General features: G+C 36.8%; 1 protein-coding gene across 2 annotated transcripts; it reads right to left on the bottom strand.

Moving 5' to 3' along the window:
* Positions 1–878: 878 nt before the first annotated feature.
* Positions 879–25,413, bottom strand: KIF14 (kinesin family member 14). 2 transcript variants are annotated; one of them, XM_072343257.1, is made up of 29 exons: positions 24,257–25,413; positions 23,116–23,370; positions 22,169–22,256; positions 21,294–21,392; positions 20,117–20,169; positions 19,531–19,561; positions 19,107–19,214; positions 18,225–18,341; positions 17,489–17,607; positions 16,566–16,738; positions 15,797–15,944; positions 15,632–15,695; positions 15,239–15,423; positions 14,380–14,482; positions 14,025–14,185; positions 13,110–13,257; positions 12,418–12,570; positions 11,680–11,806; positions 10,981–11,074; positions 10,023–10,161; positions 9,012–9,109; positions 7,396–7,490; positions 6,828–7,049; positions 6,495–6,679; positions 5,317–5,475; positions 3,989–4,108; positions 3,284–3,358; positions 2,550–2,688; positions 879–2,425 (listed from the first exon to the last, which is right to left on the bottom strand). In XM_072343257.1, exons 1-29 carry the CDS (start codon positions 25,339–25,341, stop codon positions 2,031–2,033), a joined length of 4,938 nt encoding a protein of 1,645 aa, XP_072199358.1. In that variant the 5' UTR covers positions 25,342–25,413; the 3' UTR covers positions 879–2,030. The 2 variants fall into 2 exon arrangements, with proteins under 2 accessions (XP_072199358.1, XP_072199359.1); XM_072343258.1 differs by lacking the exon at positions 24,257–25,413 and adding an exon at positions 23,819–23,873.
* Between the last annotated feature and the right edge of the window lie 329 nt (positions 25,414–25,742).

Here is a 25,742-nt window from a genome sequence, read left to right as displayed (position 1 = left end):
TTGTTTGTCCCTGAAAATCTATTAAGGGACTTACAGGAAGAAAGTGATTAAGCAACACAACACCTCATGTGAGAAACACATTAGCAGACACAATAAATACCATTAAATACTTATGATAGCACAGCACTGCAGGACACTTTTGGACATAGTATTAAGGTACCCTAGCCTTCAGATAAGACATTACTGGTTCAGCATGATTGCATTTCCCTCCAAAGCAGAAAAGTGAAAATCACCAAATAACAGCCATTTCATTTTCAGAGGAAAAGAATGATCGACTCTCTTCACTGTAGCCCATTCATAGAAAATAGCTCTAAAAGCCTGAACTGTTCTCAAAGACCAGCATTCTCAAGATGCTGTGCACTTCCCCACAGAAGTAAAAATGAGAGGTATGAATATCTGGCTTCCAAGCTTTGGTATAAAGAAAAATATTTATATTTCAGATCCTAATTTTCTTAGCACTGTTGTATGATGTGCTAAGGTTGGGTGTCTTGAAGTCATTTCTGCTGTTAGTTTTCACTGACTCTAACAAGCAGACTGAAGGTCAGTGGTTAAAGAATATCTATGGGGAAAAAGCACAAGGAAGTAGCTGATTGGGAATGCCATTTCTTTTAGCCTTGCATAGCTCCATTTTTTCTAATGCTCCTGACATTCTATAAGTAAAACTGCAGGAAACAACCCACAAGAAGGGCTAAGATGTAAATGTGTTCCCTATCCTTTTAACAAATCACATCCTAGTAACAAAGGAATATAAAATAATTATGTGTAACTAACAGCAACATTCTTTAAAATAGTTCAAAAAGTAGCACAGTTAAGTCCAGGCCATAACATAACAGATTTCTAGAGAAATAACTCAGAATGAGGCAGGATGGCAAGCTAATCAAACACGTGTAGAGAAAGCAGTGGAATACAATGTTCTAAAATCAGTGATGTGGATGAAACCCTTCTGCATTTACCAAGGGGAGTTCTGTTATAATTCCAGAGCATGTCAGACTCACTTAGATTTACAGAACACTTGTGGAAGACGGCTAGAGATGTGCATAGATTTAGTCAGATACTTTCTATCTTTGCTTCATTTTTCACTTTGTAAGTGTGAAACTTGAACTTCAACTAGTTCTATGCCTGTAATACACATGCTCTTGTTTTACTTGTAGGTTGTGCAATTCAGTGCAACTCTCCACAGCCTCACAGGATGACATGCATTTTATTTAGTAAATGCTATGCTTCTAGTTCATTACGAATAGTACTCAAAGTGAGTTCAGCAGCCAAATATAACTTACAGCAACACAACACAAACTTGCTTCAGAGTCAAAGACCATCATCACTGCTACTTTAAGGCAGAATAGACTAAAAACATGGATTTGTAAAATACTCAGTGTTATTTGCCATCTCTTTTCCCTACATAAACAAAGAGAAGTTTTTGGTTTTTCTTGTTTTTGTTTGTTTTTTAAATGAAGTTGGTATTTCAAAAAATGAAAGGCATAAAAAAAACACTTTCAAGTTGCTGCAGCCCCAGTAGGTCATAATGCAGAGAAGCAACAATGTTAAGAAAAATTAAAAATAGGTACCCGCATCATCTACCATATTCCTAACTGCCCTTACTCCTACCTTCAGGTACCTAAGTCAAAGGCATAAAACACAGATACAATGTTCTAATGTGCTTATATTGTTTCCTGTTTTTCCCCAACAGCTTTCAGTATATTACTTCACATCATATCCAAGCTCTGTTTTGGTGCTGTTTTCTTTGGTTCTTCATGGCTTCTTTTCCCCAAACTTTTGTCTTTAATTGTTTCTTATATGTTTCTTTTATAGTAAATTCTTGTTTTACTAAAACAAAAGGCTCTATTTCAAACCATAACAATGTCTTAGATTTCTTTTTCCTTGGGAAAAGGTACACATAATGTCATACAATAAAGTTATCATTTTCATACCATTTACTAACCAATACTAGCAGTATATATTAGCATTCAGTAATATGTTACCTTCACTTCATGTAAAGAAAACACATTTCCCTGAATTCTTGATGCAGTATTTCATACCCACTCTATCATCCTATCAGGGGAGAGCTCCCCTGGAAGTGCAGATGGTGACTGGAGTTTATAGATGTGTTTTGCAACTCCCTTCTGTTTCCCAGGCAGTTCTACTTCACCCATTTCAACTCGTCTTCTTTCAGTCTCAGTAGTTTCATTACAAGCAACCTGAGATTTTGTTTTTTGCTGTCCTTGTTCAAGTTCAAAACTCAAAATAAGTGAATCAACAAGAGAGTCCAATTCATCTAAGTTCATAAACGGCACGGCTGTTCTCAGGAAAGGATTGTTTGCAGAAGCAGCAGACAATGCAAGTAAACTGAAATAATTGTTAAAATAACCAGCTATGATAGAAATCTCTCCCGCAAAGCTCCTCAGCAGGCTCGTGTTTCTGAACGACCCTATGAGAAACAAAAGCAGAATCAAAGGAGGTATTCTGCAAAAAGAGACCAACCAGCCTTCCCTCCCCCATGCTTCTTTAGTCTGCAAGTTATTACCTAGGCACGTAATAACTCAGGTAAATACCTTGTAAGGTAGAAGAAATGATCTGATGGACTTCAGATAGACACCGCTCTAGTTCCAAATATTTTGCAGCAATGTTAGAGCTTCTCTTTATTTCCTGATACAGACATTCTTCTTCTGGTAACTGAGACTGTATTCTTATCTGTATTAATAAACAGTATCAATAAACCCAAATACACAATAGCAATCCTTAACTGTTAATACACTTTTACAGACTTAGTCACACAAAAGTAGGCCACTGAAACACCAAATAAAAGGGAAGTTAGGCCACTGGAAGAGCTCTGGGAATTAGCATCTATTCTTGACAGGAGGGAAAACAAACAAACAAGGTAACTAAAATCCCAAGAAAAGTCTGGTTCTTGGGAGGTAGATTATCTGTCCTAGTTTTTAATTCATATTGCCAGCAGCTGCAGCAATTAATTACTGCAGTAGTTACCCAGTTTTACTAACATTACTGAACTTCAGGCCATTAACAATAAATAAAGACAGAAGAATATGTAAATAACCCTAACAACAATAAGTAAAATTAAAACCAAGCACTTTTAAGTGGAAATGCAGTGACCAGACAAGCTGTAGTGTTCCAATCGCAAGAATGCCCTTAAAGGAAGAAGTGGTGTCATGCAATTGTAAGTATATGAAAGGTAATCCCAGTTGTTTGTTTTTGTTTGTTGTTATTAAATGCATCTTTTTAGTTTAAAATCCAATTTCAAAGCACAACTCTGAAATATTTTCCTTACCTTTCTGCAATGAGAGACATTGCTTTCAAGGAACCTGGCTAAAGCCACGGCATTGTCCTTAATTTGACTTTGGATCTACAAAGGAATTTTTATTTACATAGTACATTTGAGCCAAGACACAGTAGAAGTATAACAATATTTAGAAGCAGAACAACAATCATACCAACAAGGATAATATTCAAAAGCAATGTATTCTGCAACTTAAGATGGAATTTTTTTTAAAGTAAAACAGTAAATTTTGTTCTCGACCAGTTAACATACCTGCAAAAATTCATTTAATCCCTTCATACAGGAGAATCAAATGAGCAAACTTAAGTGTTCACTGAAGAAAATTAGTTATTACATCACTGCCATTATAAGCAGTGAGGTAAGCTCTGAGCTCTTGCCCTTGTATACTCTATCTGGAGAAATTAGTTAAAAATGTGATCTCAACCACCATACATACATACATGCACACATAGGACTACTGCCAGTAGAAAATAATCTGCTGCAAGTGAACAGTGTCCTTTGGAAAGCAGTTCATACAATTCCTTTTGCTAGAAACATGAAAAAAATTCTGCAAGACTTCAATCACTCTCATCTCCTCCTTCTGTTACTCACTGCAAATTAATTCCACACAAGCTTTCCGGAAAGAACAGAAGAAGAAAGCAATACGATAAAGGGTCTCTAAAATACCAGTACCTTCTAATTTTAATGTTATCTCACCTCATTTTGCGGAACTTGTTTCACTAGTTCTTTCTGCATCATTGTTGCTTTTTCCCGTATAGTATCTGTAAGCAACTCCAGCCCTGAGCCTACTCCATCATAAACAGCGAGCACGAAGTCCTTGTAAAGCAAAGGGTCAAAATGTAATTAAAGTTACTCATATGGCTATTTGTAATATTGTAACACAAGGGAAAGAGTGGCTGCAGTGAGTACTCGGTCAAATGAAACAGGCGTAGGCACAGAAACTAAAGAATCTGCTTATCCTTGGTAGGCAGGGATCTCCAGTAAGATCCTCTCTCTGCCCCAGCCAACCCTCATATGCTGTCTGGGAAGGGATGGATCCTGGCTCCACCCCTCCAGGTCACTCATAAAATCACAGCATCACAAGGTTGAAAAGGACCTACAAGATCATCTAGTCCCACCATCCTACCATTACCATTGCTACCATAAGCTACTAAACCATATCTCGTAGCTCCTCATCCAGATGCCTCTTAAATGCTGCCAGGGACAGCAACTCCACTACCTCCCTTGGCAGACATCCCAGTGCCTGACAACACTGAGAGAAGTTTCTCCTTACATCCCATCTAAACCTCCTCTGGTACAGCTTCTGACTATAAGCATGAACCTGGGCTCCCCAGGGCTGGCCCTGCCTACCCACCAGGTGTTCAATCATTTAGCATTTCAGCTGCACTTTGGAAATGAAATGGATTTTCCATAACAGACTAGAAAAAAAATGTTTCTTTTTCATTCCCAAGCAATTGTTCATCACTTGCCTATTTGACCAGGTGTGTTTCTTGAACAACAGGAGCTTCTTTTAATTTTATTCAGATTTCTGAAAACTCAGTGTGTTATCAACAGAGACTCCTGCTAAAAGTACTGAACACGTTGAAATGTGCCTACTTGTATGATCTCAGTGCAGATGCATTTCTTATTTGTATATGAAAGTTGTACAGACTTAAAAGTTTGGGGTTTCTCAATTGAATGATTTGGAGTTTTTTGGTAGTTTTGAATCTTGTTTTTTCTCTTCCAACACTACAAGCATGAACATCTTTTCATCTACATAAAAATGAAGTGTTAGATAAACTGAAAAAACTTCATTTCTTAAATTGCTTTAGATAACCACCATTCTTACAACCACAACTACTTGAAACAAGTGTCAACATCAACACTAAAATTACTTCATAATTAAGTCCAATAATTAATGTCCAATACAGAAGATTAAAGAATACAGGAGGAATTCTGAAGATTTTGTTAGGGACAAGCCTTCACGCTCAATTATTTTTCATACTTATCTAGAAAGTCATTATTTCCATTAAACATCTTTTTACCTGTAGACTGGTTGTAGGAATACTGTTCTCTTCAAAAAAGGAAATATCAGTTCTCGTGAATGCTGCCAGGTGTCCTATGCATCGCATTGTCTGTTTTACTGCTTCGTTGACTTTGCTCTGTGCTTCTGTTACCATTGAAGATATATCTGAAGAACATCCCTTAGAAATAAAAGCATGTTATTCATTAAAACTAGAAAGTACATATGTTCAAAGAGCACACACTTTGTGTAATGTAAGTCTGTAATGCCAAACAGCTCACTGCATTTTCAGCTTTATATCTTCCCACTCGCAACTGTTTCCTCACCAGAGATAAAAGCCAATACCTTATAACCTTAAAGAAAAAAATCTAGTATTATACTAAACAATTTAAATAGAATTAGCCTTTAGAAGGCTTGTAATGCTGTAACATGATGGGAAGTACAGCAATGACAGCACAGTAGCAAGGTCCTAGGCTTCAGCAAGTGAGGACTTGTACAGACACAGTATCTGTGAGCACAGAAACAACGGAGAGCATCTGCTTACCCTTGGAAGGCCTCAGGTAGGCAGGGGATCTGCAGCAAGAGATACCCTTGCCTCCCCCTGCCAACCCTCAAATGAGGCATATGAAGGGGTGAATCCTGGCTCAGCCCTTGCAGTCATTCAGGGGCACTGCATGCATCTGAGCACCCCGTGGGTTGGCCCTGCCTTCCCACCAGGTGCTCAATCACTATGAGGTTTGAAACCGAGTTACAGATACTTTGGAGGTTTGTCTGTGATTTTAAGGAAATAGCATAGATACAGTCCAGATAATAGCAGCTCTGGTAATGCTAAAATAAGAATTAACAATAAAAGCAACAGCTCACTACCCTCTACAACACATGAGCTGAACCACAGTTATTCTGTGTCATCCTTAGCAGGCAGAACTTACCAGATCAGGACAAATAACATACTGGGAAGCCTGTGTTGTTAGGACCTAGACATACAAGTCTACACTCCACTGATCTAGCAAAATAATAGCAGTTTAGCCATTACAAACATATCCTTTGCTATTCATCTGCCTTGGATCCATTCATTTGTTGTTCTATATGCTAGACATTTAACTGTTTTTAGCACATGCATAGTTAATATTACTTTAATACATGGAATTTATCTACACAGCAGCTGAGCCACATTCTCTTTTCCCAAGATGCATACTTTACCTGCAACAGTAACTGTAAATAACCTCCCAAGTTCTTTACTTCCTGTTTTATTTCTTCATCAATCTTCATAGATCCAGCACACTTCCGCACATTGTTAAGCCAAGTCTTGATCAGTACCACAAGCTGGTCAAAAGCAGAGGTAATTTTGATGCTGTAGGACTGAGCATCGTGGTCAAGAGAGATAACTACAAAAAAAATAAGAGATCTTCAGAATGTCTCCTCAACAAATGGAAGTAGGAATGCTTATTCTTTCTATCACCTAATGTGTGTTTACACATCTGAAAGCAATTCACTGCCAACATTTATCTTAGTGGTTTTGAAGGCCAGACTTACAATTTTTTTGACACTCTTCATCTTGCTGCTCATAGGCTTTAGAAATAGCAGAAACTCCAGAAGAAATTGTAAACAAATTAATCAGGAGATGATCTGCAACGCTTTTTCCTCCTTCGTGATTCTGTTCCAGTAAATCTAAGACTGAACTTATAGATTCTTTGCAAATTCCAGGAAGAAGAGAATCAAAACAGTTTGGGTGTATGCTGGATTTATTCTGTGCACCTGTGTGGTATAAAAGTAAAATACACAGGCATGAAACTCTTCACGGAAATAAACAGACAGAATAACAGCAGAATTAGCAGCTACATAAACAACAACAATCCAAGCACATTCTCAAAACAATTGTATCAGCACACCCAGTCACTGGCAGCTTGTTTCATGATCTATCAACGTTCTCCCGTAACCCTCCAGTTAAGCATAGTATTGTTGCAAGTAAAACTATTATAAAAAGAAAATTTTCAAGTAGTGTTTTTTCCCCCCTTGATTATTACAAGTTCATGCACTATACCAAGTAGTATTTTCAAGTTCTCAGTATCAAGTGAACAGTGATCTGCCATATGGTAAGTACCTGATATATAGGATGCTGGCGTGCTCTGGATTGGCTGCAATGTTATACCAGACAGACATCCAGAAATTCTCTTGTTCTTCATGAAACTCCTACTTCTGGAAAGGATGAGAGTGTGAAGACATTAAATACTTGAAAAATCTCTCTCCCAGTGCTCACTGAAGGATCAACAAATATTAATATCCACCAGGCAATTGTGTATATACATATATTTACATATACATGCACTTCATAGAACTTTATAGAACTTGTTAAGAACATGAGAGAGATGAGAGATTTCTGCTCTCTTGCACTACACATATGGAACATCAGATCTTAGACCAACACATAGAATTCAATTCCATTCACCAGTATGCATGACTGACACAAGTCAGCTGCTGACAATGCATCAAGGAAGCCCTTTTCCCTCTTCTAGCAGCTTTTCTTGTTCAGTTGCTCTTAGGGGAGGCAGAGGTTCAAGAACACATGCCTACAACATTGTAATACTGTCCAGAATGCAGCTTAAGACAATGCAAAGTGCTTCGATGTTATTTTATAATTAGAGTTAAAAAAACAAACACCAGTGTTTATTCACTGTGTTCTTTTCAGACTTGTTTACTCAGAATGATCACCACTTTGCCATCAGCTAAAGTGATGTGCTTCACAGCAAAATAACAGTCTGCTGCAACCCACTAGCAGAGCTGCAAGGAAGCATCAGTTAGCATTTGTAAGCAACAATTCGCACAACTCTAGAATCATAAATACTGTTACAGGACTGAAACTTCAAATGCAAGCTTCTCAGACCAGGTGCAATTTCTTATTAAAAAATTATTGCTGTTGTATTAAGGAGCCATGAAGAAAACCTGAACAACCATGTATTTCACTCCATACTGATACATAGATATTTGGTTTACAAAAAACCTCACATATGTTTTGTCCGAATGTATCTTGGGTCTGGAGGAGCCTTTTTCTTCCTTTATTTCTTGTCCACTTTGGAAAAATAAGATTACGAATGAATAGAAGTACTCACTAACTCGCTGTTTGGGAAAAGCAAGGACGGTAGTGACAATTGAAGTGTCTATTCAAGATTGCTTGTGCTACTAATTGAATACACGCGTGTACCTATACCCTTATATCAGGTCCTCTGCAGGTTGATCAAAAATCCGATACTAGAGGTAAATTGGTCAATTTCTGAAGATAGCTCTCAGAAGATAATTGGGAACAGCTTTTGTCATCAGCTAATTGTCAACTGTTACACATACAGCCTGCTGGCACTGTTTACTCATCCACTGCTTTGCACAACCTAAGAAATACTGTTTAATCTGCCAAACTGCTTTTGTGGGAATGCAGTTCTTATTACATTGGCAACACGTTGTGTATTAAAACACATTTCATGAGGGAACACAGTGAAATGCAGTAAGAATACAAACTCAGTATTAAATTTCCCCAGCCCTCACATATGTTTTCTTTTACATTCATTTGGTTTTAATTTAATTTTTCATTTAATTTGTAGGTTTGTCATTATTATAAACTAAAACAAAGAATTATAAATAAAAGATTATGAGTGGCACAGGAGTAAAATCACACAAGTTAACTTCTGATCTGTTTCAAGCAGGGGTGAAGGAATTGAGAATGATCACCTTCTGGAAAGTGAAGAAACTGAGGCATCTGAAAGGTCAGGTTCCCACTCATCAGCAGGGTCATAAAATACATCAGCAGCTTTATTGCTATCATTACTCTGGGAAATAAAGGAAACAGAAGAGAAGGAAGGTTAAGTAGAAACAGGGAGATAAGAAAGCATACAATACAGATGAAGACATCACCTTCTGCTGTACAACAGTAGATTTAACCACAGAATCATAAGGGCTGGAAGGAACCTCCAGAGATCACCGAGTCCAATCCTCCCTTAATGTTTTTCTTTTTGTTAGGAAATGTACAATTTAGAAAATAACTGACAGCTAGGTTGAGATGCAAGGTTTTAAAGTGCAAAATGAAACATAAGACATTTGGTACAGACACTGCTATTCAGCATCTTGAGATAAAGGATACAGGAACACCAAGTAAAAAGCCTGTTCACACCTCTTTCCTTACGACAGCTCTTAAAATTCTGTTCATGTAATTCACACAAAAGCAGATACAAAAATAAATACATTTGTAATGGTTTTAGCCATATTTTTGCATATGACGTAGAATCCTCTCTCTGCTATTGTCAAGATTGAAGCAGGTTTTCATAATAAACACAATATACTTCTACCACTGGAAACTGGCGTACCTCACACAATTGCATTGTAAAGGAAGGTTTTCTCTTACATTTTTTTTTCTGGATTTACTTAGTTATTATTTTTTCCCTTTTAAACAAGACAGGGAAAGATTTTAATATCTGATATACATACTTAAAAAAACAACACCATATACACAACAAATTCTACATATCTAATAAATATACTCACATATACATATATATATATATATATATATATGATGAGGCTTTTTTTGTGTGGGTGGTTGTTTTTTTATTCGTTTGTAAGATCACGCACCAAAAAAAATAAACAACCCAACAAGATTCTCCTTATACAATTATTATGATTGAAATACCTTCAACAAAATGTTACTACTCATCAGTTAGTTATTTTCCTTAAGTTCTTACTGACCTCATAGAGTTCTTTCATTGCTGCTAGTTTGCTTTCAAATTTCTCAAGGCTCCAGAAAGTTGCTATGCCCAGTTTGATGTTACGAACCTGCACTTGAACAGAAGAAACCGATCCTGTTCTATCATCGATTTTCTCATGCCTGAGAATTTGAGAAAATTAAAAATAAAAAACAATAGTAAATACAAAGTACTTGTAGGTTGATCATAGAGAGATCAAACCTTTTATTACATGCCCAGTAATTGTCAAAGACATCATGTTTTCCACAAAATACAAAGATTAGTTTCGGTTTCAAATTAATTTATATTTAAAAGAAAAAAAAAAACAAACACAAAACCCTTGCAGTCAGTAATGCCTTACAAATTCCTAGCTCTCAAGAAACTCAGACTGTAGCCACATTCACTGCAGAGATTCTTCTGCTCTACGTGTATCTGCATTCCTGCCAAGGACAACTAGCCATTATATGGAAACAACTGGTCTCATGTCCTCCATATCCAGTGCATGCATGTTCTGAGGTTTTCACTTTGAACTACCTCTGTTGCATTAAGTTTATAGGGCTACATCACAGGGGCTGGCACATACACCCTGGTTTAGTTTTGTCCAAAATTAGAACCATTTCCACTGAAAAACACCTCCAAGATCAGAAGTTTCACACTGATAAGTAATGTATTTAATATGCTTTAGGACCTCTCTGATACATGAACCAAAGCACGATGGACATAAGCATCATGAGATTTGATTCACCCCCAAAGCATGCTGGATTCAAAATGAATCGCCTAACGTAAACATAGCTTGATTTCAAAGTAACACAACTAAGTTACACAATCCTCTAGAGCTAGGTGGGAAAAATGATCCATCATGTTCAATTCAATAGAAATCTGTTCAAAGAAAAACAAATAGCTGATTGTACTTCTAGAATCCCCACCACATACACTTATAATCAGCTCACTCAGACACTTACCTGTTAAAAACAGTGTTTTTCCTTAATTCATTACTAATGGCGTTGGCCTCTTTGATCATCACAGATAACTTCAAAGAATTCCAGTTAAGAGCAGCTAATAAAGAGTAAAATACATAATGATCAGGTTATGTAATGCAACAGCTTAAAGGTTGAAAACGCAAAACAAAACTACACACAGCATCTTGAATGGAATTTAACTATTTAGCTGGTCTGTGTTTTCTCAGTACACTGGAGGGGAAAGCAAAAAGAGTTTCCTAGATAGATAACTCTTGGAAAAAAACAAAAAAAAAAAAGGGAAGGGTAAATAAGAAATAACGACATAACATTAGATACTATCAATTAAGCTAATCTGATATAGGAGTCTAAACAGAAGCAACTATTACTCCAGTTTCTCCAGTGGATTAACTCCTAACTAGTTCAGCCAGACTGAGAAAGAAATTTAAAGTAACTGCAGTAAATACTGACCATCTGGGAACCCACCAAACCACCCTGAATGAGATAAAGCAGAGATTTTAGCACTGTCTGGTATACATTGTTCCAGAAAAGTAAACGATTGTAGCAGCCCTAAGACTGTTCTTTTTCATGTTTGTTAGAAAGGCATTAGAGGAAGAAAATAACTTCTGGATCCACACACATTAAATCCAAGTCCGCTGCGCAGAAGAGAAATCACTGCTCCTGCAACATTAAGTATATACTTACTGTTCACAGCTTTATTCCCACTTCCACGATTCTTCTGAAGGGTTTGAATTTCTTCAGCAATCTTCTGTTTCTCATCTTCTAGAGCTTGAAGTATTTTTGCATGATGAATAGTATGATCTTCCAGAGCCTGAGCAAGACAGAGGAAAAAATAAAAACAAAGCATAAAACTCAACAGTGCTTAATTATGTTTATACTTGGTCTTCCCATTGACATTTTAAGGATTTATACTACAGAATGAAATGTATCTTCCACATCTGCCATCACTATGAAACCCTTCATCTTCCATCTTTGACAGGTTTCTCATTTTGGTTAGATACTGAAGTGTTTAAAAGAAATGCAGAAATTAAAGATAAGCAGCATTAAAAAGAAAGCAAGCAACAAAATAGTTGTTGTAAAGTCAGATACACGAAAACCAGCGTAAAAAAAAAAAAAGGCCATTAGCTATTATTACATTCATTCTTAAAAGCTGGGACTTTTGGCACTAGCAATGGTGGCTGCTGGTATGTAAATGTAAGCAAAACAGCCTGGCTTACAAGAGGAATAATGATGTCAGCACTAGTTTATCTGCAAACAGCACGCTATAGCACATTCAGATAGTAAACAAAATGCATTTGTTTACACAGTATCACATAGGAGAAAATACTTGAGAAAAATCATTTCTCTCACAATACAGTACAGTGTTTTACATAAAAGACAATTATGCCATGTAGAAACCCTTCTGTTTTGTTTTATAAATACCTGCTTAGTAGCTAGGGTCTCCATTTCCAAACGCTTCTTGTTGAACTGCAGTTCTAGCTCAAGGTTTTGCTTTGCCTTCTCTAATTCCTGTATTTTACTCGCAGCCTTTTGATTGTTGAATTCTTGCACTTGCTTCTTACGAGATTCTTCTCTCTAACATAATGAAGGATAGACAAAAAGAGGTATAACACTGATATAATATTTCTGATCCACTCCCTAAGGTTTATTTTCACTTCAATACACCGAGAACATGCAGCCCCTCCAGGGGCTACACAACCTATACCATAATACAGCAATTTAGAAGACGTAAAGAATAAAATTACGTGGTGATTTTAGTTCACATGAGTTACACTTTCATCAAATTCCCACAGGATTATTACTTTAATTCACAACTAATTATACACAGAGCAAAGTTCCTAGGATAATTCTGAAGAGAATACCTACTTTACAACTTCTTGAGTTAATAATTGTGACTTTGTTTTTGTATTTACTTCTTAAATCAGGCACAAGTCCCAGCACTCCCTAAGATACCATATGGCATGCAAGACAGGAAGAGAAAAAAAAACAAAAACAAAGAAACCACCATATAACATACAACAAATAACTCCTGACATACTAATGGTTCTGTTTTATTACGTTCTGATTTATTGTCTCACTGTTAAGTTTGCTATAAAAATGCTATGGCAACTTACCACCTCTGCTTCCAGAGACTTTATTTTACTTTCATAAGCTTCTTTTTGTGATGTCAGTTCTTGCTGAACCATCTCTTTTGCAATTTGGACACTTTGCATCATTTCTTCCTTGGCTTTGAGTCGTGCCTCTTCAATTTCGGATTCAAGCCTATAAGTGAAAGTATGCATTTAGAATACTGGCTCTAATCTCTTATAGGCTGCATAGAGGCTATATTTTTACCCACTTCTATTGTGACATGAGTAATGCTAAATAGTCTCCAGTGTTAACAGTGAAAACATTTAACAACTTTTATATTTTATACCAGTATTTTAAATTTCATAGAGAACAGATAAAGGTGAAAAGGGAAGAAATATTTTATATCCTACTTCCAGTTTTACTTGATTACTTCTTTCACAAAAGTAAAAGCTGTAGCAGAAACTCAAAATCATATCAAGATGCAGAAAAGTCAGTGCAGCTTGCAGTTCAATAACTCCCGAGAAAGAAGCATTTAAGAACAACCATCACAGATGACTCAAGTTGTAACATCCTTCTTTCATTTTCATAGTTTATTTGTTTTTCAGGCTCTCTAGAATCTCAGAAGTAGATTTCTGACATTCTATTTTTGGGGATACAGAGCAACTGAAGAGATGCGCTACTTGGTGGATCTCTGCAGTATAACCTTTTCTTCAATTGTGGTCAGTATTCTTGGCAAGTGGACAAGACTGTTATCACCTCTTGTAAGTAAACATTCACTTCAACTAAGTCTGGAAGTTGTGTTCCCATTACAAAATGAGTTAATAGCACTCCGTTCTCCAGTTTTCACATATAGCACAACAATGAACGATCTTAAGTTTCTTACAGCTTCAAGCTACTGGACAGTTGCATTAGCAATTGTGAATTTATTGTTACTAGAAGAAAATAGACGGAGTACATACTGTGCTCTCTGTGCAACAAGCAGTTCATTCTTCGCAAACTCAAAGTCTTTAGGACCATCATGCAAAAGTGTAGTCCCACAGGACGGCCCTTTAATCTTCTGAACCTCTACTGGATGATTAAACCTGAAGTAATGATCTCCACCAAGGATCACTCGATCACCCTACAGTGAAGGAGAAAAAAAAATTATTCCATAGGTTTTAGATTTACAGGCTTGAAACAGAGACAGTAGGAATACAAACTCAATTGTATCAGAGCCCGTCCCCTAAGAAAGAATGTACCCTGAAATTGTAATAGGAACACAGCTACAAAATCCACACATGCACACATTCCTCTGTTACCAAGTCAGCTACTTACATGATGCAGAACTGTTTGGTCTACAATGCATTTTCCATTTACATATGTCTTAGCTTCTCTCAGTGGAATAATACTCACTTTTCCAGTAGTATTTTTTATAACACTGAAAACAAAAAACATTTGTTACATCAGTAGCTGATGTTAATTGCAAGCGATGTTTCTTAACAGACTAAAAATCAATACTTCACACCGCGTCCTTTTTCTGGATGCAGATTGTCTTTGTACTGTTTAATTACAACATTACACAAACTTTGTGAGTGACAGCCTACATGGAGGAAGAGAATGCATATTTAATCTAAAAAGAAGCTCCTACTAAGAAAATGATGATACACTTATCAGAGCATTCCTTTGATAGGGCTTAATTTCTCAGCATATCCAAATAAATCATTTTCAGTAACTGATTAATAGAATTTAGCACTCTGTTTAGGATCAATAGCACGAGATACCATTTAAACAATATTTATTCAATATAACAAAGTTATTATCTATTATCAGACTCAAGAGAGAGTTGTAAAGGCATTTCAACATGCATTAAGTTAAACCATGACAATGGGAAAGGATTATCATACAGAACATCCTTTGATCAGGATCTTCTGCAAGATTTTTTACCTGATCTCCATACATTAACAAAATGTACAACAAAATTGAACTACTTCGCTTAATAGCTTTCTAAGGAGGGATAGAAGCAAGTTTCCTTTATCAGTGAACATTGAAAAGGTGATCCTCTGTAGTTAGAAAGCCATATTTTGCTACCGCCAGAAGGAACAGCAACTCCAAAAGCAAAGCCAACATCAAAAGTACTTCCTGGTCTGGCAAAAATAATAAAAGAAAGAAAAAAACTTCGAAGAATACTACATACCAGTGATCATCAGCAATTAGCACGCCGGAAAGCTGGATATCATGTTTTGAATTTGCTGTATACCTTCCAACTGTAGTTTCTCCTTCTTTAATCATATACAACAGCACTTCAGAAAGCTGGGGATCTTCATTCAGATTGACAAGGTTTGGTAAACGATTGTCCATTCTGAATGCAATTCCTGCTTTCTAGATAAAAGATGTCAGCAAAAAAGACTATTTTATGTATCCCAGTATCTATATTATTCTCTTTAAAAAAAACACAAACAAAAAACCACAGCATTAGGAAAAACAAATCCTCAAAGTATTCTAGTTCTTCTGTCAGGATTGCTGATGTCATCTTTACATAGCAAATAATAAAGGAAAGTGAAGGACAGAGTGAAAGAAAAAAGCATACCTGCAATTCTTTTATATCTTCTAGTTTTCTTTTTTCTGCTTGTTCAAGTTTTGCTTTCCAAGCCCTTAGTACATTCAGGGAAAAAATAACACTACCTTAAGAACAGGTTTAAAGTACACAAATTTTACCATTTGCTAATTAAACAGATGTTATTGACTACCTTACCTTTGCATTTCTGTCATGTCCCTTTCCTGCTGGTGCAATTTTATCCTCAGGGATGTTATTTCTTGCAAATAATGTCTGTATTTTTCTGGATCCCTGTTCTGAGCACTCCTCTGAGCTGCCTTCAGTTTTTCAATTTCAGCTCTCAGCTCTATATTAAACAAACACAAACAAATAACACATTAAAAAAAATATATACAGACATAATAGAGTTTAGATATTTCAGACAAATACCAGAATATTCATCCTGACAGCTTATTGAAAGCAAAATATCTCTCCCTACTCCAGGTTCTCAGCTTAAGATACTGTCTTCCCTGTGGTAAAACAAAAATTAAAACAACTAAAAACACACACAAAAAAACCACCCACAACGCCCAAAGAAGCACTATATTAGGAAAAAAGGAATATCCTACTAGCCTTGTTAAGGGATTAGACACACAAAGCAGAAAGGAAGACTCATTATTTTAAAAATTACAGAGCAATTGAGTAGCATGTAATTAAGAAAAACGGAACACAACCAGTACTCAAAGGTGAGTATTACAAGTGGCACGTCAAAATGCTATTTATAAAAGCATCCTAATTTTTACAAGTTCACAAAGCTGCAGAACTTTCTCAAAGTTGATGGTGCTTGACTGTCTAAAAAAAAACAGAGCAGAAAACATGTGAAGAGTAAACAAACCAGCTGTCAGCACAATTATTGGTATTAATATCTCTCAAGGAGCAATAACTTTAGCAGACAGAAATGAAAAAGGTCTGCAGATGTCAACCTCACCTCTGATTAATTTGGCATTCACATCTTCATTTACTTTAGCCATGTTGATAATTGAACAAGCTTGTTTTGCGTAGCGAAGAGTGCTGAGTGTTTCTTCTGTACTGCTGGCAGCTGGACTGATTGTGGCAATCATAGCAGTTTGTGAATTTCCACCAAGACTTTCTTTTAATAACCTTTATTTGACAGGAAATTATAAGTAAATCATAGACAAAATACCTCTTATCTTGCTACTTTTGAGAGCAGTTAGAGAGTGATTGTCAGCTAACTTAGAATACAAGCTCAGGTCCTATCATTCTTTACTTGATTCAAACAGCTAATTGATTTCCCCCTGTATGTCATTTTGATAAGCCCGTTTCAGATGCCTAAGCAGAAAGAAACTTTGCTCTGGATGCAGAAACACATTAATTGCTCTAAGAGGAAGCCACACATTCAAAGTTCTGTCCTAAACATCACTTGGGAAATAACACCCCTATGGGGGAATAAACCTTCTGCTTAGCTACTGAAGCATCAGCCTCAGTCCAAATCACATAAAATGCTGCATAGCAATCCTGTCAAAATTAACACAAGCAGCATTAAAAAATTCAGGTTTTTGATGCATGATGATATAATGAGCAAGCAATTAAAAAACAGACTAAAATGCAAAAGAGAAATAGAATTACTTCATTGGTAAGATGGACAAGGAATAGCACTAAAGTGAAGATGCAGTCAGATAAATGTAGTAACATCTTTTGTATAGCATATGGAGGAAAATAAATGTAATAAGCCCCAAATCAGAGATAGAATAATTCTACCTACACAGCTCCTCCTAGCAACCTACTTCTGCACAGAGATAAAAGGAAAGAATGGCTCCTGGGAGGAGAATTTACAACCCAAGGAAACCTTTTACTGCCATATGAAAAACAAAGAAGCTGGAGCATACATACCAGGTAAGGACAGATTCCCGGTAAGGAATGAAAGTTTTCTTTCCATTTCGAGACAGCTTGGAGAGCGCAGAAATAACTTTTCCAAGGGTTAATAGTGACTTATTAATACTCACACCCTCCTACACAAAGCAAAAATAAAAAAAAACCTATAACTGTATTTTCTTGTGTGATGCTGTTGATTCTGTCACTTTACTCGTGCTTTTTTTAACATATAGTGTAGATGTAACATATCAAACGTCACCACTAATTAAAAAACAAGATGCAAAAGTATCCTTCATCTTCACTTGGAAATAAGAAACCCTGGTCTTTAAAAGTATTAAGAAATATTAAACTTACATAGGCAGGTTGAAAAGTTGTCTCTTAATAGGAACTCTATTTAAACTCCAAAAAAAGGGGGAAAACCCCAACTGCATAACATCTTATTCACTAATTTGCAAGTCAGCTGCTCATGCATGTAGTTCATTCTTATTCCTTTCAGAGGATCGTTAGGCCTGCACAGCAAAGGGAGTGTTGTCCCAAGCAAGATCTGCCCTGCCATATGGCACAGCCAAAATACATTTTAAGGCTGCTTGCTCTTACTGGCAAAATACTATGCAAGATTTATGAGCATAAGAACTACATATTCTTTTACGACAACAACTCCTGCCCAAGAGCCCTGGTAGAGAAGGATGTTTCACTGTTACAGATCAGAGGTGCTCTGTGAAGAAAACCCCACAGATATCAAGTCATGATTTACCTTCAGCCTTTCTCCAGTGGTCTGAGCTGTAGAGCAGCATTCGCTGCCAGCTAAATCAATTAGATTTACATGACTGGTAAGTCTGTGATCACGTTGCTCTTCATCCGCAAACTTTACCTGGAAAAATTGGAGAACTCTGCATTTACCCCCAAAATAAAATGCCTGAGGACAAGTAGAGATCTACCAAGCTTTCCACTTTAAAACAAGTAAATAAACCAACAAACATTAACATTACTATTAACTTTTTGACAGGATACTTTCATGTACATAATTGTACAAGCAAGAACTGCACAAAAACAGACATTTAAAACTACAGCTTGCTGCTCTCGTTTGACTGTTGTCTCTACATCAAACAACCAGAAGAAAATCTTCTGGTGTAAACAGTGAGCAGAAGGTTAACAGGGCTCAAGTAAATGAGCAGAGGAATAAGGACAATTAAGAACAAAAAACCACACCCAAGTTATTTGTAAATGGAGCAAACTGTCAGTCTCTAGACTTCTGAGGAGCTCCATTTATTTTATTTCTTTTCAGGATTATCTCACTAAGTCAGGTTTTGTCTCTTAAGCACCTGTAAATCAAACATGAAGTTGTAGTGCCTGCACCCCAGAGATGAAAGGATGACACAAGTGCCCTGACCTACTTAAAAACACTCCTAAATCTGCCTGTCTAGGCATATTGATATTACTTCTATAAATACACATAGCACAGAGACAACAGAACATACTCAAAGTATGTAAAATAAAACAAGTTGACTATGTAGAAAGCCATGTTAAAACGTACCCACCTCATTCAAGTGTACTTTCCCAATTTTCTAGGGAGCACACAAAACTATTTTCTACTATGTGAGCTGAACAGATAATTACAAATAAAATACAGCAGTACCTTGGTTTGTGTCATAACAAGAGTGAAGACAGAATGAGATCTAGAACTTTTGTCATTCATTACTGTAGCAGCCGTTGCTCTCTGCTTATTTCCCAGTTCAAGCCAACTCTGTAAGAGAAAAAAGTCAACTTTTTGGTGTACTCTGGGTGATTAACTGCAGTTTACAGCACTTGCAAATCAAAATATTAACACAAATTATGAATCCGTAACGGTAGAACCACAACCTAACTATATTGAGAGTGATACTTGCTTGTATGTGTCTATTCAGGTCCAAGGCATAGGACTAGTGCTTGCTGTACTTTTACATCTGCTGAAACACCGTAGAACACTGAGCAATCCACAGAACTGCTTCTTCGCTTCCACAGAATTTAGTTTTCAGTAGCAAAGGAATAAGCAAGGAGAAATGTAATTCAACAACTCTTACCTGGATATCTGAGTAAGAACTGACAACATTCCTACAGTGAGAGGATAGGAAAAAAAGAAGAGAAGATTCAGACTTCTTTTTCAACCATTTTACTCATTGTGTGCATTTTGAAATACTTCCTAAGTTATAGAGAAAACACCAATACATCACAAAAGATCCAGTTGTCCTGAGACTTCCACTGTTTCTAAACATTGTAAAGTAATTTTAATTGCATTAAAGCCAATGGAAATATAGCAAGCCCAGCTAGACTGTGTGAAATTAAGATATTCCCTAATTCTTTAGTGAGCACAAAAAACTTAGAGTCTCAAGATTATAACACAGTATGCCAGGATTATACCATGCATCTACCACATCACAAACTGCTTAGGGTTGAAGGGGACCTCCAGAGATAACCTGGCCCAACCTCCTGCTCAAGGAAGGCCTTGAAGAGCAAGCTGCCCAAGAACGTGTCTGAGCAGCATTAGAAGATTGCCAAGGAGAGAGACTCCACAGCCTGTCAGGGCAATCAGTGCCAGTGCTGTCACTCACACAGTAAAGCAGCACTTCCTGATGTAGGAACTACTTCCTGAGAGTAGTTAAGACTTACACCGTTAGGTCTTCCACATATGGTCCTAATACTGGATGTTCTCTTACACGAAGCTGGAAAGAACAATTAGAGGAAAAAAAAAACAGAAACAGCTTATTAAGTGTGCATTGCTTAGATGAGAATTATCTTAGAAATAAGTGGCAGTTTGTGTACATGCCAAACACAAAGTCTCATGCTAGATTTCAATTATTATCATCTAGATTATGATATACATATATTCTCTCTCAAACTAAGAACTCAGTTTACATACAAGAATTAAGCATTGCTCTGTTCAATACTGCCAAGCACACAAAGCAGGGTGTTTTCTTAGTGGGTGGGACTTTTTGTTGATGATGTTTAGTTTTGTTTTTTAATAAATCAAGGGTGATAAATTCCTTCTCTCCAGCTCCTAGTTAACAACAATTTCTTCAGCTTACAGTTTAACATATTCTAGCACAGGTATTAGAAATGAGCTAAACTAGTTTTAAATAACAATCCCTAACTTGTTACTTGGATTACTGAATCCCCCCCTCATCTCTTCCCCATTCCAATTACTTCAGAAATAAAACAAAAGTGAAAACAAACAAACAAACACAGCAACAACAAGCAAAACAAAGAAACCTCCTGGCAGCCCTGGAACTCTAAGGAGTACATTACCCAGGGCAAAATATCTGAATGAAGTTAGCCACTTTTTAGTTCTAAGCTTTTACATGATAGTACTTTTCTGTAGCTGAGCAACATAAACACACAAAGGAAACTAAATGAATAGAAATTCTCCATTTACAAATACTATTTTTCTGCCATTAACATACTACTGACCACAATCAAGTACTGAAGATCAGTAGTGAACGTGTTTATCTAAGAAGGTAAACAGTAAACAAATATTTTCATAAGTGAGCGGACACATCAATAGGATCAAGAACTGAAGAGAGTGCTGGATCAAAAGCCATTTTCAATGGTTTAAAAAGCTGTTTTCAATGCTGTAAATTATATATATACACACACACAAAAAAAACATTTACATGCCTTGCCATCGTTCAAGTCACACAAGCAAGGTTCTATTTACCTTAAATCATATTAGCTATCTGAAATACTTAAATAAAAAAAGAGATAATGACTCATCCGTTATACATTACTATTTACAAAGCAAATGCCATCGTTTTGACATTGTTTGTACTTGTTTCTGAGGGCAACTTACTGGCTGTTTCTTCTGTCTGCTTTCAGCTTTAAAGACAAGGAGATCATGGATTTTCTCATTGTAAACTTCAAAATAGCTCATTTCAAGGTGATACAAGACCTAATAACAACAACAATAAAAAGATGCATTTATCTTGTCCAAGAAACTTTTTAAATCACTCTTTCTCCTTTGAAAACTAACACAGATGATCAGAGCCTGCAGTTATGATTCTCTAAATTTACTGTTGCTGTACCAATTATATCTGAGAGAAACAATGTAATCCTTCTTTAAGGCGCTATAGAAATGGTCACAACTGTTTACTAATCCACTTAATAAGGTTTGATTTAGATAGGAATTCCAAGCAAAAGAAATCGTGATCTCAGTTAAAAATCCCATCTTCTATTACAAGGCCCTCTTTCTTATATAAAGTTACGTATGAATAAAAAGGTCTATTCTCAAAACAGAAGGAAACATTATTTATAGTGAAATTTTTTAGAACCTTAAAAAATTCAGGCAGGGATAACTGACCTTTTATTTAAGTAATTTCAGGAGGAAAACTGAAGTAGAAAATCAGAACTGGAAAACTCTTCAAGTGTATTTCACACTGCTGTGTGACAGCACTTAAAATGAATTCATATGCTTTGAATTTTATTCTAGGTTATGGATTTTTAAACAACATTGTCACTAAGGAAGCAAAACATATGTTGATTCGAACCAGTCAGAGAATTCTGCTAACCAGAGGTACTAGCAGGAGGATTTGTATCAGCAATAAAATACAGACATCACTAAGCAAATAAACAGTATGGAATAAAGTGAAGGAATGAAGCAGTTAAAGATACTGAACAGAACCACTTTCCTCACAGTTCTGCATGAGGGCAGCAGCATAATCATCCTACCTGTTGCTGGTCTGTCTGTGCTATTCGAGTGAAAAGATCTTCACAAAGTCTTGGAATTATTCCTCGGTCTTCATCAAAGCCCATCATCCTGTAGTTATAAAATAATGTTAGTTTCATTTTGTAACTCCTTATAGCTGATTTTAATATTATTCGTACACCTGGAGTAAAAATGTCACATGTTTCTTTCAGTAGCAGAAGCAACCAGTTATGAAATAAACCTGCTTTAAGTTGACAATTGTTTGATCAGGGGGTGGATGAAATTATGTCTGAAGACTGTCACGATTTTCTTGATTCACCCCATTGAGAAATGGGTTGAAAACACAAAGAAATCCTTGAACAAATGACAAAGTACAATGGAAAGTACTATGAATAACAACCCTACCTATAGGTGGCTGATATCCACACGTATGCATACCATTCTCTGCATCCCATCAGTGTAGTACCTCAAGCCCCTTTCTCTATCCTAGTTGTTTCCTGTCCAACTCTGCCACAGCAGATAACCATCATACCATTCTGATTCAGCTACAGTTCAGAGACTAAGCTCACGCAGCTACACAACATAGTTGTGAGAAGACTGTTGCATGGATATGACCTAAGGACACAGTTATTACTGATGCTAATTCCAGCCTTGCTAAAAATACAGAAAGGGCCGAAGTACTTTTTTTTTTTTTAAATTAACCTGAAAACACAGGAAATAAAAAAAAAAAAAGATATAAATAGGATACCAACTGCAATAGTACTGAACATATCTTCTTTTAGGCCAAGGCAAATAAACGCTACAAGTACACTTAAAATGTTATTCTTTTAATCCTTTAAGTTTTATTCTTTATAAACGTATAACAATATTTGATGTTATAGCTAATAAATCTGCAACATGTGATCTCTTCTCATAACTTCACATTGAATAACTGGCTACAAGATGGTAAGAACTGTATTTAGGAACTTACGTGTAAGATTTTCCAGAACCAGTCTGCCCATAAGCAAAAAGACAAGCATTGTATCCCTCAAAAGCTCTTTCTAGAAGCGGCAATGCCAAAGTTTTATAAATCATTTCTTGGCTTGCAAAGTTCGGATGACACTTGTCAAAGGACCAAAAGCAGAAGTCATAACTGAAGTTGTAGAGTTGTTTTGTGCTTGGATTTCGTACTGATGTCTCTGATCCGCTCATAGATACTACAGGGAGCAAGTTCTCCTTTTGCTCTCTGAATGGAAGAGCAAAAATAAATACAAAGATGAATAAGCATAAGCTACATTCCTTACCTATATTTCTTCTGTTAATTTCTTCATGAAAATACAAAGATGAGCAATCATAGGTTAAAAAATATATATATTAAAATTAAAAGCATTCAAACTCAAAATACTTCAAATAACAACTAAAGAGTAACCTCAAGCTGCAATAAAACAAATTCAGCCTCTTAAAACCTTTACCTTAGTGTAGAAATATTTGCTAATTTCAAACTATGTATTAAACATTATTGGGCCCATGAAAAACAAACAAACAAAACAGAAACCTATATACACTGCTGTTGTTGTTTAACCCAACTGGCAGCTCAGCTGATGCTGAGCAGCTGTTCACAAGCCCTCCCCTACCCAGAGGGATGGGGGGGAAAGACATCAAAAGAATCAAAACAACAATGAAGTAGAACTCACAAGTTAAGATTGTGACATGACGTATTCACAAACCAAGTAATCCACGACAAATGCTCACCACTCACCAACCAGTGCTCAGCTAGTCCCCACCGGCAGCTGCCCATCCAGCCAACCCCCCTTAGCTTTTCTTGTGACACCACATGGTATGGAACACTGCCAGCTTAAGGCAGCTCTCCTGGTTCTGTTCCCTCCCAACTCCCTGCGCCCCTCAGCCCCCCTCTGACAGGACAGTGCCAGGGGCTGAGAAACTGAAATGCCCTTGGCTCTGTGATCTGGCAACAGTTAAAACATTTTTGTGTTATCAGCACTGGTTTATTCGTAAAGCCAAAACGCAGCCTCGTATCAGGCACTGTAAAGAGAATCAGCTCTGTCCCAGCTGAAACCAGCAAAAAACTATAGAAAGTATTAGGCAGCATCAGACAAGACTGGGACACAAACCTGCTACTGAAAGGCCGCACACGCACAGCTACAGTGACTTTGCTGTTTTCTACTTTGAAAAGATCTTTCTCAGTGCTGTTGTTTTCAGCTAGAGCTTCAGCATTATCTGCTTTTGCACTTCTACCCACAGGAGGAGAGCTTGTTTTCTTTTCTGACACAGCTGGAAGATTAGCTGTTGGTTTACTGGAAGCAGGTAGAGATGACTTAACCTGAAAAGTGCTGTTCTTTGGTGTAAGCTTAACTTCTTCTGTCAACGCTTTTGTTGGTGTTCTTGGTCTTTCCAAGCTGTTGTGCTTTAACTGTTGTAACCGTAGCCTTCCAGCCATTCTTTTTATATCACCTTTTTCATTCAGTTGCTCTCCTGATATCCGATCAACATAGTTTTTGGCAGCTAGTTGCTCTGACACAGGAGCTTCCTTTTGAACTCTTGCACCAGCACTGCTCATCGTGCATTTTGAGCGCATGCAGCCATCGTTTTCAACATCACCAAACAAATCCTTGCTATTGGACTTATAATTCAACTTCGTAACTTGCTGACCCTCAGCTAACTTACAGCTTGGTTTAATATAATGGGTATTATTATTATAAATATTGGGTTGAAGTGCCATCTTGTATTTTGTTTCTGCATCAAAGACACTGTTCTCTGCTCCAGGTACAGCATTCCCATTAATTGTACTCTTTTCTACAGAGCCAGTCTTTACACGCCTTTGCAGGGTAAGCCTTTTCTCCACTTGCACATTCTCTGTGCCCTGGGGTGTATTTACACCAGACTGTTCGCTACTTGATGCCAAATTTTTGCTCGTTCTAGTTCTCCTCTGGAGCGTTAATCTGTCCTGAGGTTTCAGTGTCAGTGATGTGTCATCCGCATTTTTACAGGCTGAAATCACATAGGTCCTATTTACTTCCTCAGACTTATTCTGGGAACGTGACAGAAGACTGTCCTGGTCTTCTCCTGACACCTGCGATGCCAGTTGCTGCCCCAACATTTTGCTGCTGGTAAAGGAATTCTGTGAAGAAATCTTCTGCGAAGGGGTAGAACATTGTGCCTTAAAGGTCTTCTTGTCATGAACTTCATAAAGAGGCATTTTGTCTTCAAACAAGTTAACATTAGGACTGTAGTAAATACAACTGCTTCCTAAAGTATTTTATTTGGTTGCTTCTTCTCACGGAACCTGGAAAGATAAAGCAAGAATTTTATGATGTTTACTACAGATGTGAGTTAGATTTCAAGGCATGGGCAGCTCTTTGCATATACTGCAGTAAATATACGTTCCCAGATATCAGTAACAATCAGCATCCTGCACTTTACATCCAGCACTTAAACACTAATTCCATATTTGAGTGACTATTTTCACCAGCTATTTTACTCCTTTTATGGAGTTCTACCGTTTGATACAGGAGCATCAGAAAGAAGCAGCAATCAAAGCAAAGACCAAAGGGATTACTTAGTAACAAAGATGAGCACAGACAGTGTTCCAGGCCATCC

The sequence above is a fragment of the Excalfactoria chinensis genome, chromosome 8 (genome assembly GCF_039878825.1).
Source record: "Excalfactoria chinensis isolate bCotChi1 chromosome 8, bCotChi1.hap2, whole genome shotgun sequence".
In the NCBI taxonomy this organism is placed as follows: Eukaryota; Metazoa; Chordata; class Aves; order Galliformes; family Phasianidae; genus Excalfactoria; species Excalfactoria chinensis.
This window is presented reverse-complemented; position numbering and strand designations above follow the sequence as displayed.